Here is a 15,922-nt window from a genome sequence, read left to right as displayed (position 1 = left end):
TTATCATTTAGTTATAACTATTGCTGTAACTGACTAGCCATTCTGCACTTCTCCAGCCCGGCCCAGAGAAAGGACAAAGACTTACCGATGCAATTGAAGGAAACTTCCTGTCGGCAGAAAAGGGAGCAACCATCCCCATTGATCTTATTCATGTCATCACATTCTTCACCTTGGCTTCTGCAGAATGGATATAGAGGGGAAATTTGTCAGCTCAGCTTCAGACCCACAGCTGGACATGGAAAAGTCCCTCTCCGGGGCCATGAACTTTCCGGTGAGGCCTCGGGCAAGTCCCTTTCCCTGTCTGAGTTTCCGTTTCTTCCAAATGAGATGCGTACAAGGTGAATTTGTGAGATTCTATTATGTTTGCCTTACTGTGTTTCTGATGACAAAGTAGAATTCCTGCTTCAAACCCATTTGCTGAGATCTCCTTAGTTAAGTTAGCAAGTCAGATGGGAGTAAGAGGATGAATGAATGAACAAACGGATGCACAGACTTTGCTCCAGTGTGTCTGGGAAATCTCACTTCCATTTTATTTTTTTAATTTATTTATTTAAAAAAATTTTTAAATTTATTTTTGGCTGTGTTGGGTCTTTGTTGCTGCGCGTGGGCTTCCTCTAGTTGCATTGAGCAGGGGCTACTCTTCGTTGTGGTGCATGGGCTTCTCATTGTGGTGGCTTCTCTTGTTGCGGAGCATGGGTTCTAGGCACGGGGGCTTCAGTAGTTGTGGCACACGGGCTCGGTAGTTGTGGCGCATGGGCTTAGCTGCTCCGCGGCCACGTGGGATCTTCCTGGACCAGGGTTCAAACCCGAGTCCCCTGCGTTGGCAGGTGGATTCTTAACCACTGCGTCACCAGGGAAGTCCCATCACTTCCACTTTAAAATTGAGGACTTGAAGGAAATTTTGGAGCCTCTAAAGTATAAATGCTGTTCTTCACTATGCCCTGCCTTAGCCCTATCCCCATACCCCCAGTGCACTTAAAGGTAAAGATTTTTTCCATCCACATGTTCAGGTTTGATCTTCCTTCGATCAGAAAGCATTGCCTTCTCCATTGGGTGTGTCATTTCACAGTGTCAAGAACTCTAAGGCCTGTGTCCTATGCTGTTAAGAAATAAAAACGCCTCCTCTCATGTTTTTTTAGGAATTATTTCCATCACCTAAGGATGATTCTGCAGTGGTTAGGATGGGCAGAAAATGAGCAATGCTCTCTGAACTGGACCTAGGGAAAGAGAAGGAGGAGTAACAACTGAAAGTTTGGATGGGTTACCACTTTCTGGAAAACTCCCATCCATTTATTTATTTATCTGCATTTTGTCTGCGTTGGGTCTTCGTTGCTGCACGCGGGCTTTCTCTAGTTGCGGTGAGCGGGGGCTACTCTTCGTTGCAGTGCATGGGCTTCTCATTGCGGTGGCTTCTCTTGTTGCGGAGCACAGGCTCTAGGAGCGCGGGCTTCAGTAGTTGTGGCTCGTGGGCTCAGTAGTTGTGGCTTGCGGGCTCTAGGGCGCAGGCTCAGTAGTTGTGGCGCACGGGCTTAGTTGCTCTGCGACATGTGGGATCTTCCCGGACCAGGGCTCGAACCCATGTTCCCTGCATTGGCAGGCGGACTCTTAACCCCTGAGCCACCAGGGAAGTCCCTCCCATCCTTTTAGTAACAGAGACTTGGGTTTAGAGCCCCGTGTTCCAAACTGTGTGATCTCGGACAAGTCCCTTAATCTCTCTCTCTCTCTCTCTGATATTTCTATCTTTGACAATTTACATCAATTAAAATTAAAAATAATTAAACTTTCCATTCCTTAGTCACAGTAACCACATTTCAAGTCCTCCATAGCTGGATGTAGTGAGTGGCAAATATATTGGACAGCACAGAATCTATCTCCAGTATTGTAGGAAAATCCATTGGACAGTGCTGTTCGGGACATTGAATCTCAGTCTTCTCATGGGCTAAAATGGAGGTAATGACACCTACTCCTTAGTGTTGGTGCAAAAATGGAATGTAACTTAAGGTGGCTGGCCTGGCGTGCGACATACAGTAGATGCTCAGAGAGCCACAGTTCCCATGCCCACCCACCTGTCCTGGGAGGTCTCCGCAGAGTGTGTGGCAGTTGCCCCTTCATCCCCAGAGACCAGCTGGGACCTGTCCCAGCATGGAAGAAGCCTCAGACTTTGCCTTTCACCCGGGCAATTACACTGGGAAATGTTTGTTGCTTTTAGGAGGTGTCAGAGTAGCAGGATGGTGCCTTGTAATCAATCCTTACAATGACTAGGACATTGCATTGATCTCTGAAGAGCCAGCCAATTTCTCTCCTGTCTGCAAACCCATGAGAAAAGAATTCTGTTGATATATTCCAAGCTGGGCCCATATTCCAGTCTCTGGAGCAAATCTTGCACACTGGAAATTGGTGGTGGCCTTCTGCTTCTTAGCTATTTCATGGGTTATCTGGGGAGAGATTTTTTTTTTTTTTTTTTAACCTGGGCTGGTTTCCCTAAGCCACAAAGAACACTTCTAACCCGTTCCCTCACCACCCAAACAATATGTTCTATTGGTTTAAGCAAAACATTAGGGTCACCACAAATATCTTCTAGGCATGACAGATCTATCATTAGATAGACAGGTTCTGAGAAACCTTCTTTGACCTCCCAGGCTGGAGTGGGTGGCCATCTTCTCTGAGTCCAAAGACAAGGGGCTCCATCTATCAGAGCACTTGTCAAACTGACTGCCTTTGCCTGTTACTTGAGAGCACCTTATCCTAGGCTTTAAGATGCCAAAGGATGTGACAGAGTCTTTGTCATCCTAGCACCCTGACGCCTGGCACAGTGTCTGGGACAGAGCCGATAGCACACGGTTACTCCTTCACTTGTTAGTTTTGCAGGGCTGTCAGTCACAGCAAGGCAACGGTAAATCCAGATGAGAACCTGGGCCCTGGGCTCACATCTTGCTTTTGCTCCTTACTGGGTGTGTAAGCTTCAGAAAACCATTTTAGTCTTTGTGTGCAAGTTGTCTCTTTCGTAAAGTATGGTAATAAGACCTATCTCACAAGGTTGTTGGAAGGACCCAAGGAGATCATAATGTAGCACAGTGCCTCCTGCCTAGTAGAGTCTCAATAAATATTTATAATTATCATTATAAGATTCATCCAGTGCTTTCATTCATCAGGGCCCTCACTGAGTGTTGAGTCTATCTGTATTTATTTGTAAATTCCTTTGCATATGTACAGTAAATTAGCAGGGATCAGCCCATGAAAAATCCAATTAGCGAAGATGGCATCCTTTCTTTCCTTCAAAGTTTGTTTTGTTTTGCTTTTTTTTGCTTAGGGAATCATCCATAAGCTGCATTCAGTTTTCTATAAAGTATGCCAACAACTATTCGGTACCTGCAGGTAATTCAACACGTATTTGATGTCTAGGCAGGATATTAATTCTAGGTAAGAAAATACTAAAAATCTTTGTTAAGAGTACTATTTAAATTACTACTACTACTACTACTACTACTACTACTACTACTAGTAGTTTTAGATCAGTGAGAAGAACAATACTGTTTGCAGCGTTTTACCAGTGTACCTATATCTGATTCCAAAATGGACAGACTGAACCATGGATCAGTTCCTACATCTAGTGAGTTTCTTTTTTTATTCCTCGTGCTGAATTAGAAAATCCCAAATCACAATTATGGGTTGTCAGCAATGACCGTGACTGTTTCCTGGATATTCTGGATACGTAGCTCAATCTTGTACCCACAAATGACAGGGCACTTTCCCTGGAGATTGTCTTGCTCAGTTGCTCGGGGTTCCATCAGACAACAGCTGCATCAAAAGCTAGAAGTCGATGTCCTAATGTGGGAGAAAACAGTGACTATCTTCCCTTTGCCCACTTTTGTTACATTAAGCACCAGAAACCATATCTTCATGTTTGGTTGTTGCATTTGGAGGAGGATCTTAAGTACACATGACAGCACGCCATCAGTTTCATTCTCTGACAAGTGAGGAGTTTTATCTTCTATGCTTGAGGAGTCAAATTCTTGGCAATCAGGTGGTTTGTATCATAATTCAACCCTTAAAAATCCTTATATTATCTCCTCCGTATGGAAATCTAGATAATTCAGCTTTGAAATTATAGATGCAGGACATTTAAGGCATGAATATATATCCCTGAGATACATCCCTTCGGCAAGCCACTTGAAATTGTGCAAATAATCATTACTGGCCTTTATCAATGTCAACATTAAAAAAAAGTCATTCGTTATTTCAGAAACTTGACTTAGTACCCTTCTTGTAACAGCTGGCATACTTCAGTGTGTATGGGGGTGCAGAATCTTACACATACTGTTATCTTTTTGCACAGTAAGTTGGGCAGTTGTAACTCACTGGCCCGCATCTGATCATATTCTGGACATCTACTTTTCCCTTCAAGGCTGAGTCATGATCAGAAAGCAAACTGCTGGCCAATAACAGATGTCTGTGCAGATGGGTATTCTTGTACAAACTCTTTCCTTGCAACACTGTGTCATCCTTGCTGTGTTCCTATCTGGTCCTTTCATTCCATAGCAGGTTTCCAGTGTATATTACACACCACAAAATCATCAGTACCAAATTAAGTTGCTCTTGACCTCAAGCACTAGTGTCAATGATAAACCAAAAGAAACAGTCATCGAGCCCTTCTCTTTCATATACGAACTATACCTATGAGGCGATTCATGTTCTGTACATCAGTGGTTTCATCCAACTGTGAAACAAATTCTCTTTAGAGTGCCCCTCCCCCTGCAGAAATAGTCATTGCAATTCCATGTTGCACAGATATTATGTGACGCCCAACAGTGCCATTTAATGAAGGAACTTTGCCAACAGCTTGTTGTGTCATCTCCATACGTAACGTTTATCATTAAACCTGCCAATAGTTTTAAAAGTCCCTTAGCAATAGTGTGACTCGTAACTATATTCACAATAAAGAACACAATTTTAGCAATAAGGAACTTAATTGTGCATGATTCTTGGTCTCTTTTTCATCTCTAGGGAGAAAACCATTCAATTTAGTGACCGAAAATACTTTTGTGCTTATTCTGGAGGAAAAAATACTTAAAGATTTATTTTATTTTTTTCCAACAGTGCAAAAGTCTTGATGGCTTCTTGCAACTATTTCTCAGTTGCATAACATCTTGCCCTGTGGACAGGGGATGGATGGACTGATGATCCAATAAAATCCATTTTTTAGACACACAGCTTTACATCTTCTAATCACACTTTTCCTTTTTTGGCTGCTCGTGTGGAATCTTTACACTTGCCTCCCTGAACTTATAATCACATTCAATATTCACTCTGGAGTACTGTTTACTATTATGGTTTCAACATTATAGAGAGTTGAAATAGTTTGCTGTTTTTATAAGGCTCTGACCCAGTTTGTAAATTGTTGATATAACACGATACAACAGAAATAATAAATAAACATGCAGTTTTAAGAAATGTAAATGGTAACCAGCAAAGAATGTAAAAGTGTTTTAACCTAGGTGCACTGTGTCCTGTTAAGTGAATGTGGCCTGGGGTGGAAAAAACTAATAGAATCCTTGTAGTACACATAAAACAATTAGGAACAAGAGCATACTGGCAGTAAGTGCATAATGGTAGCTCTATGGAAATCTTATATTGCATTACATGCTTGAGAAACGTGTTTGTTCAAAAAAGAATCATTGCTTTTTCTCTGAGGCCACCGAACTGCTTGCAGACAAATCGGCAGACTGCTGAGGATCCCTCGTAACTCACAGCTCAACCCTGAAGAGTGCCCCATAAGCTCTTCTATTTGGCACCCTGACCATCTCTTGGCCTACTTAACGTCGCTCCCACCCCTCTCTTTAGTTAGGCCTACTTACTTCTGGATGATGCCATCACCGCAGTACCCACTTCCATGGATGTATGTGGCAGCAGGTGATGGCTCACTCTCTTCGTTTCCTGAAATAGTGATGACCCAGTACTGGTACACACTGCCAAGATTTAGATCCCTGGAAAACATAAAGAAGACTATCAACTATACAGATGCAAGGCTGGGGACAGACAAAATGGATCCCCTTGAGTACATGTCTACCAGCCTTCCTTGTTTTTGATATCACATGCACATTTAATTATCCAATAATTTTATTTGTTTTTTTCTTTTTTTAATTTTACTGAGGTATAGTTGATTTCCAATGTTGTGTTAATTTCTGCTGGACAGCAAAGTGACTCAGTTATACATATATATATTCTTTTTCATATTCTTTTCCATTATGGTTTATCACAGGAGATTGAATAGAGTTCCCTGTGCTATACAGTAGGACCTTGTTGTTTCTCTATTCTATATATACTAGTTTGCATCTGCTAATCCCAAACTCCCAATCCTTCCCTCCCCCACCCCCCTCCCCCTTGGCAACCACAAGGCTGTTCTCTATGTCTGTGAGTCTGTTCCTGTTTCATAGATATGTTCATTTATGTCGTATTTTAGATTCCACATATAAGTTAGTTATCCAATAATTTTTAATGTCTACTGTGATTAAGGCACTCTCCCATGCATGATGGACTACACTAAAATGTAGCATCTAAATGTCACTAAAATGACATATTACCGTGAATATTACTAGGTCCTTTTTATCTTTAATTTAACCCTTACAATAACCCTGGTGGATAAGAATTGTACGGTATGTGGCCCATAATGAAGGTGTCTGCGAGAACGCCATCCAGGAAAAATAAATGGGAGAAGCAAAGGCACAGAGGTGGGAAAGCGCCATGTGAGATTCTGTGGGCACTGTCTGATCTATTGCCCTCTTTTTAAGATCTGAGCAGAAACCCCATCACAAGCAAGCAAGCCCTTTCCTTACGTTTCACATCCAGTGATTCTCCATCTCCCTGCCACTTGCTCCTCCCTGTGCCTCTCACTCTTGACTAAAATAATAATAATAGCAGCGTCTATTAATTGAATGTCAGGACCGGGGCTAAGCACTTTCCACGTGTTTTCTCATTTGAGAACCAAAACAATACTACATGTGTACTAGTAGTTTCATGTTTATTTTACAGATGATGGATCTGAGGCATAGAGAGATTAAGCAAAATGCTTACAACCATATGACATTAAATTATATCTTGCATTCTGCCTCCCTAATCCCTAGTTCAGGTTTGTTTTAACAATCTCACTCCTTACAAAGGGGCATCTTGTCCTGGAACCGCAATTCCAGGCATTGGTTCCTGCTAGCTTTCCAATTTGCCTAGATTGCATCTCTCCTTTGCTCTCAAGACCTCCTAGAGCAATGCCTGTTCTACCTTCCTCACACTCAACCTTACACCAGATTACCTCCCTCCCCTTCTTCTCCCCTCTCATCTCCCTGCTTGAATTCCCCTACCATCAAAGGAATCTGGCTACTGCCAATTATCTTCTAGGCAAAGATATATTTATCCACATGACCAAATCACCATCCTCATTTCCTTTTCGACCATTTTCAAAAGGAAATGTTATTCTCTTTCATCTCCCTCTGCACCAATTATTTACTTTTTAATAATAAAAATGTGTCATGGGAAAAAACACAAAATGGTCATGAAGAGAATTCCTATCAGATTCCAGAGTTGGGGTGAGAGGGGGGATTCCATAAACAAAAGGACAGTGTCAAAAACATCTCAAGTCCTCCTGCCCATCTGTTGTTTCAGCTGCTCTGAGGGCTAGGGGCTGTCTGGATAAGTCCAATAAGATAGCAGGTGCAGCGACAACAGTCAGACAACGTCTCCTGACTCTCAACGCAATGATGAGCTGGAGTTTATGAGCACTGAAGGAGGCTGGTTAGGAACACAGCCTTCCTGAGAATGTTGGGCTTATTACCCAAAGGAGAGTTTGTTTTAGCAGTGCTGGAGCAGATAGGAATATTGAGGGTAGACCAGAAGTCCCTGGGGATACCAGCAGTGCTCTGTCAATGAAAACTAAGTGGATGAAATGCATAAAAATCTTGAGATACTGTATGTATACATGTATGAATAACTGGTACCTTGTAAACCTCCGAAATGCTAATTTGTTGGTATAATTATAGGCCTTTAAAAAAGTTTACTGGATATGTTAACCACCTCTAGACTAATGAATGTATACATTTTCAGATAATGCTACTAAAGCTGGAATATTGTGGCAGGGGGAAGAGTGATTTTCCCAGGGGAAACATGAAGGTACAAGATAAAGATGACATGCATTCTACTGTACATTAATTTTCTCTAAAATATGGAGGTACATTTTATATTAAACAGTCATGGCCGTGTTACGGAATAAAATAAAGAAGTTTCTTCAGGCTACCTCCCAGGCCACTGGGGGCATATGGTCACCGTCTGAAGCACACGGAGCACTTCTGTGGAAAAGCGTGAGAGTGTGAAAATTACTTCTCTACATCGTGTTTTTCATTTGTGGTGTGTGTCCAAATGATTTATGGATGATAATATTTAGGTGCTCTGCTAATATTTGTGAATGCTCTCCTCCTCCCCATACCTTGCCCTCCCTCCTCCCCTCCTCCCCTCCTCCCCCTCCTCCTCCTTCTCAATAAACACCACTGTGAGGCAAGCAAACATGTGCTTCCATCCTGGCTTCATCATTTGCCAGCTGAGAAGTCATAGGCAGGAGCCTATTTCAAATTAGTCATAAACCTAGTTTCACAGCATTTTCCCACAGATTGAATGTAAGAACATATATAAAGCACCTGTGTGCCCAGCCAATGATAGATAGTTAACATATGTTAACCCATTACAATTATTGCTGAATTATCAACATTCTCACTCACTGGAATTATGCTATGCTCTCTTTCCTAGAGGGGAAGAAGTGACAGATAACTATATATAAACTTGGTTTGGTAAACCCATGAAGATTAATGAGGCCACCATCTATCACGTGTGCCATAGGTTGATGGAAAGTCTCTTTTCTACCATATCGTTTGGCTAGAACACTCTCATTGCCTGCAGCTTGCTCTCTCTCTAGGTGGCTATTCTCAACTTCTGCAATTTCTGGATCCCAGAAGGTGTGTCTTTACCCTGGGGCAAAATCTGTCCCCCAGTAACTTCCACTACTGTCCTCCTTGTTACCCACCAGCATCATATAGAACATATCTGATTGGTAGAGAAACCTTAATAACCCTCCTTACAAACTGTGTGTGCATGGCACATGCATCATTATCTCACAGAAGCCTGAGAGTGGCTCTTCGAAGCAGGGGTTGTTATCCCAAGTTTTCAGATAGGAAAACAGAAGCCCAAGTCACTCCCTTCATAAAAAGCTAGGGAAGAAAGAACAGGATACAAATGCTATTAAAAAGATTATATTTTTCCACTGAACAATTCTTGTGATAAAACTACATGTTCTCCAAGTTAAGGTTACCATTAATGCTAATCTAGGGCTCTTTTCTCAAGAGCCTAAGGTAGAAGAGAGTTCTTTCAGAAGGACAGGGTAGTGGCTTCTGAAGGCTTTGCTGGAGGTTAGGACCTATTTCATGGTTGGTCTAAAAGTAGGACATTTATGTCAAGTTGTTCCTTTCAGCTGCTCTGAAAACCATCTGGAAAGTCTTATGCTGTCACTTGAACTCCTTCCCCTCCTGAGCCTCCCACATCCAGGCAGACCCTAAGCCTTGTCAATTTCCCCCACCCAACAGCTTCCATGTCATTCCCTCTGCACCCCTGCTGCCACCTACATCCCAAACTTGATGGCTGAAGCAGCCTCTGGCTTGCCCTCCTGCCTCTAGCATCTCCCTTTTCCAGTCTTTCCAACACCATCAGAATATTCTTAGATCCAAAGCTACTCTCCAGTTCAATATCTCCCCATTTAGTGCAGTGATGGGAACATGCTACCAAGCTGAAACTTCCTATTTACTCTTTGTTTGGAACTAAAATTTTACCACTTCATCTGAAACATGATTAGTTTCATCACTTCTGATTTCTCTCACAGAATTCGGAGGGCCATTTTATTTTATCTTTATTTAAAAAGCTAACCTCCACTAGTATTTAATCATTAATTCTTCACACTGCATCTCAGATTAATTTCATGTTTTTAGCTAGTAAATTTAAATGACAGTATTTAAATGTGATGAGATTATTTTGAAGGGTTGTTTTTTTGCAGCCTTGGTATGACTTCTTTTTTTTAATGTTTAACCATCATTGTTTCACAAATGTCTCAAATGACATATCTGCCTTAGGTTTGCATTTCTGGCAATTAGAAACAAAAATACTGACATTCCTAAGTGGTATGATTTTTCAGTATTCCTCCTCAGAAAATGTATAGATGGTAATGTGTATTACATTTGGAGCACAACCTTATAGAAAATTTAGTTATATATTATAAAATCATTATCTTAAGAATATATATGTTATTAAGGAGCCTAAGTACCCCATGACTTAGCTTGTGGCAAAAACGTCTATTTCTTAAAATTATGGTGTGTAATTAATATCATGATAGGTCAATTAAAAACCCCTCTGAAATCTACAGGCAAGTCACTTTACTTCTTTCGGTCTGTTTTTCTATCTTTTAATTGAGATATATGATTCTTGTCCCATACCAATGTGAAGATAAAATGAGAACTATGAAAGTACAATAGGAGAAAGAGGGAGGGAGAACCTCATTGCACAATGGAAATATTCCATTTTGCTTCTTCTAGGAAACTCTCTCTGAGCCTCTTGATTACTCCTTGTTGACCTCCTATTGTTTCCATATTATAGCATTCATTTATCACACTCTATGTTTCCAAATAGTCTGTGTAACTAAACTGTGTTATACTTTTTTGATATTCCACCTTCTGCAATAATTATAGCGATTGTAGTTTCCATTTGTTTCCTATTTATCATATGCCAGGCACTATGCCTTCATATGAATACTATCATTTAATCAAAACAACAGTCCCTTGAATAATTACTATGAAAAGTTTTCAGATAAGGAAACTAACACTTAGGAAGGTTAAGCTATCTGCCTATAGTCACACTGCTTTTGTCAGAGGGCAGGGACTTGAGCCAAGTCTAATTCCATCCCAAGACAGTGCTATCTGGAGATGGAAGCCACAGCTGTTATAAACTGAAAAATACAGCAGAATAGAAGTTAAAAGACCTAGTTTTGGAATCAAGTAGAGTATCCATACAGAGACCAGTTGGAAAGTTCTAGAAGTCAGGAGAGACACACATCCTTTTAAATACCACCACTGACTCACTAACCATGGGCAAGCCATTTCCTCTCTCTGAGCATCCATTTCTTCATCTACAAAATGGGAATCTGGGAAGAATGTGACGAGTAGCTCTAATTTAATGAGGAATGTAGTGTTGCATCTTTCTGCCATGAGATTTTCTACAAGCTGGAAGCTGCCTCAGCAGTTAAAATTCTGCACTGAGAATGGGTGTAGTTCAAGATCTACCACCCAGATTGACTGAGCTGGGAGACATGGTAGGGGGACCACCCAGGATGCCTCCGGCTTAGGAAGAGCCCAAGTATTCCAGTGCTGCCTTGGACTAAGGGTGAGAGGGTAATGCCTGGGCACTCTGTATACCATCTTCCAGCCAAGAATGGGAAGAGAAGGAAACGATCACTTTTTGAGCCTGAGATGATGTGCCAAGGGACTTTATACATATCATTACGACTGTTTTAAATAGAAAATATACTAATCGCATAGAACAGTACAAAGAACACTATAACAAATGTCTGTACACTTACTCCCCAGCTTTGTCAAATTATAACCTTTTGCCATATTTTCTCCGTATCTTTTATTTTTGGTGTAAAAGAAATAAAATATACTGTTTTATATATTTGTTTTCAACCTACCCGTGTGCTCTTCCTGTATCCCATTTCCCTCTCTCCCATGAATGTTTTTATACTTCTTGAACGTACGTATTGTTTTGCATGTTTTGAACTTCCTAGATGTTTTAATACTACATTTATTATTTATGCATCTGGCTTTTTTTTTTACCAAGCATTGCTTTTGAGATCATACATATTGATCATGTAGATGATCAATAGATCTGCATGTGGATCTAGCTCATTATTTTCACTGACCTAAGTCTTTTACTGTATGAACATAACATACTACATCTGACCATTCTCTCCTGATAGGCACCTGGGTTATATCTCTCTTATTAGTAGTATCATTATTATGTAATCTTTTTTGTTATTTCCAATAATGTTGCCTTAAACATTTGTGTTCATGTCCCTTTGCACATAAAGCAAAAGTTTCTGAAGGAAATATATCTAAAGTGGTACCGCTAGGTTGAAGATAATTGCATCTTCAACTTTATTAGATATTGCCAAATTATTATCAAAAATCATTATACCAATTAACACACCTACCAGCAGATTTCCCATTGCTCCAGGTCCCTGGCTGCACTTGATTCCACCAAACATTTGATTTTTGGCCAATCTGATGGGTAGTAAATGGTATTTAATTACTATTTTACTTTGTGTTTCCCTGATTACCAACAAACCTGAGTATCATTTCATGTGTTTGCTCACCACACATGTTTCTAGCATGCTGATTGCTTGTTCATCACTTTGGCCTATTTTAAATTGGGTTCTTTTTCTTTATTGATATGTCATGCATTTACAGATACTAATCCTTTGTAATTAAAAGTTCTGCAAATACCATTTCTAAGTCTGTGACTCCTAGTTTTGTTTTGTTTTTTTCGTTCTGTTTAGGTTGTTTTGTTGAATAAAATTTTTTAATCATTTCCTTCTTGATTTGTCCTTTTCATGGCTTGTTGAATAAATGTTTCTTTACTCCAAGGTATTAAAATAGTCTCCCCTATTTCCTTTCAATAGTTTTAAGTCTTTATTTTTACATGTATGGCTTCAATCAACTACAAATAGTTTTTACAATGATGTGTGGTAAGGATTGTTTTCCCCCCAAATAGGGATGAATCATTTGTCTGACGTTATTTATGTGAAAGTTAATCCTTTCACTACTGAATTGTGATGCTGCCTTTGCCATATATCATTCAGAACTTAGATAAGTTTTTTTTTTCTGGGTTATCTTGTTTCATTAGTCTATTTTTTTTCTATTATCTTATCAATAGCAGTCTGTCTTAATTTCCATAGTTTTAAACAAGTCTTGATTTATGCTACAAGTCCATTCTATACTTTGGTTTTCTCCGTCAAAAGACCCTTTTGCTCTCTCATGTGAAATTTTAGTTTCATGTTTTGAAATGCCTGTTGGGATTTTAATTCCAATTTCATTGAGTTTATAGATGCATTTGAGGATAAAAGACTTCTTTATGACATTGTATCCCCCATTTATACACACAGTTGATCTCTTTATTTATTTAGGTCTTCTTTTATGATTTCAGTAAAGTTTTAAAGCTTTCTTCATAAAAATTGTGATGATTTTTTATTAGGGATATATTCCTAACTCTAAGCATTTTATAGATGTCAGTACTATAGTAAATGATAGCTTTAATCTACCTATTCATCCACACACATGTATGCACACATGTGCATGTATATCTATATTTGTATCCTCATGTCTTATAGCTGACAAAAAATAATTTATAAATTGATATTCTATTCATATGTTCTCACAGAGTGTTTTATTCATTCCAGTAACTTGTTGATTCTTATTAATTTTTCTTTGTAGTCTCTTACAGATGAGGATAATGATAGTTTTATTTATTTATCTATCTATCTATCTATCTATCTATCTATCTATCTATCTATCTATCTATCTATTTATTTATGGCTGCGATGGGTCTTCATTGCTGCATGCCGGCTTTCTCTAGTTGCGGCGAGCGGGGGCTACTCTCCGTTGCGGTACGCAGGCTTCTCATTGTGGTGGCTTCTCTTGTTGTGGAACACAGGCTCTAGGAGCACAGGCTTCAGTAGTTGTGGCGTGTGGGCTCAGTAGCTGTGGCTCGCGGGCTATAGAGCGCAGGCTCAGTAGTTATGGCTCACGGGCTTAGCTGCTCCACGGCATGTGGGACCTTCCTGGACCAAGGATCAAACCTGTTTTCCCCTGCATTGGCAGGCGGATTCTTAACCACTGAGCCACCAGGGAAGTCCCAAGTTTCTCCCTTTTCAATCCTCAGAAATTTTGTTGGTATTTCTCACCAAGCTGGTTTAGGTAGAGCCAATGGTGTTACTAGTTTTGTTTCGTTTTCTATCATGAAGGGACCTGATTTTATTAAGAGTTTTAAAATTCTGCATCTAGTAAGACAATTTTATTTTAAAACATCATTTCATATGCTGGTATTGTGAATTACATTCATAGACCATCTAACTTTAAAGTCTCATCTTATTCTAGGAAAATCCAGCTTTGACACAATGCGTGTGTTTGTTTGTGTGGGTTTTAATACATTGATAAACTCTGTGTGCTAGTAACTTGTGTAAGATTTTTGCTTTTTGGTCATACATTTAATTGACCAAAATTTTTTATCTTCTTCATTTATTTACTTGTCCACTTGTTTACTTGTTTATATATTTATGTGCTGTGTTGTGGACAGAAATACTGTTCTATGTGATACTGATTCTTTGATATTTGCTGAGATCCATTTTTTGGCCTGGGACATGGTAAATTAAAAAAAAAAAAATGTTCTACATATCCTTGAAGAAAATATTTATACTTAATTCAGTAGCAGGGTTCTATATAGTTTTATCAGATGACATATTTTTTTGTTTTGTTCAAAATCATCTATATCATTATTTTAGTTTGCTTGTTCTATTAATTATGGAGAAAGGTATGTTAAAATATCATAATATTATAGGTTTATCACTTTTTTTAAGGTAAGAGTCATGTTTGATTTATATATTTTCAGGTCATGTTATTTGGTATATCCAAGCTCAAAATCATTAGATAACTTCTTTTTACCTTTATATGGTGAACGCTTTATCTTAGAATTTTTTTTTTGTCTTAATGTTTCCTTTGCCTGATCATAATATTAATGAACATTTTGGTTAGTATTTGCCTGGCAAATATTTTGCATTCCTTTACCTTTTACCTTTCAGTGAACTTAGCCTTAGTTAAATCCAACCTGAGGGTCTTCATTTTCATAGTCGACTTTAATCCGATTAGTGTAATGACTAGTATATTAGATTTATTTCTCCCATCTTCTTTGTGCTTTCCATTTATCATTATTTTTCTCTGCTTATTTATTTTCCCCCTTTCTCGCTTTCATTTGGGTGTATTGGATTTCTTTATTTCTACTCTTTAGCCCTTCTTAGTCCATCCACCTAATTTTTGCAGACTATATTTTCTAATTATATATTTTTTTGGTTATACTAAAATACAAATATGCATACTTATTATCAAAATCAAAATTTAATAAAAACTCTGATGTTGATTTCTGACCCTTACTCTTATATTTTTGCATTTTTGTGTTTTTTTAATTTTGACATGTCAACTCATGTTCATTGGGTTTTAATCTGTGACAATCATGCATCCCCAAGGTCAAGTCTATATCCTCCCTCAGAGGATAACTTCTAGGTACCCTTGGAACATTACTTGTCTAGAACGATTTCTTCTTCTTCTTTTTTATTTTTTTCCAGTTAGTTTTTCAGTTTAGGCATTCCCAGACCATACTAAGCAGTGTAAACTCAAACCTCAAATCTTTCTGAGGTATAGGACATAGACATAGATATGTTTTCCCTAGTATACTCTTTCACTAAGCATGTAGACTTTCAGAGGTCCTAACCTTATTTTGAAGCCCTTAGTTATAAGTCCCCACCCTCCAGAGTTTCAGGGCCAAATCTCCACTCCTAGAATAAGCAAGCATGTTCAATCCACTCAGTTGCCAAAACTGATGGCTCTTCCTTATCCAAACTACATCAATAAAACTAGATTCAGGGCTTACCTGTCTAGTTCTCAGTTCCATTTTTTTTTTTTTGCCTTTAGCAACACATCTTTCGACTTCTCTGATCTCAGTCATGCATTTTAAAGGATGCTAGTTATATCAGTTGTATTTTATATGGAATAGAGGTTTGTACTGGAAATATTTTTAG

The 15,922-nt window shown here is 39.1% G+C and overlaps 1 protein-coding gene across 4 annotated transcripts in view; it reads right to left on the bottom strand.

Moving 5' to 3' along the window:
* The window catches only part of PAPPA (pappalysin 1), a 269,392-nt gene that overhangs the window by 151,233 nt on the left and 102,237 nt on the right, over positions 1–15,922 (bottom strand). For all 4 annotated transcript variants that reach the window (XM_082402204.1, XM_082402206.1, XM_082402207.1 and 1 more), the window contains exons 8-9: positions 5,856–5,984; positions 86–177 (exon numbers count right to left, since the gene is read on the bottom strand). In XM_082402204.1, the coding sequence (XP_082258330.1) occupies positions 86–177; positions 5,856–5,984 (221 nt within the window). The remainder of the gene's footprint in view (positions 1–85; positions 178–5,855; positions 5,985–15,922) is intronic.

Source organism: Balaenoptera borealis (genome assembly GCF_965194805.1).
Source record: "Balaenoptera borealis genome assembly, chromosome: 8".
Classification (NCBI taxonomy): domain Eukaryota; kingdom Metazoa; phylum Chordata; class Mammalia; order Artiodactyla; family Balaenopteridae; genus Balaenoptera; species Balaenoptera borealis.
Note: the sequence above shows the minus strand (reverse complement) of the source record. Positions and strands in the feature narration are given on the sequence as shown.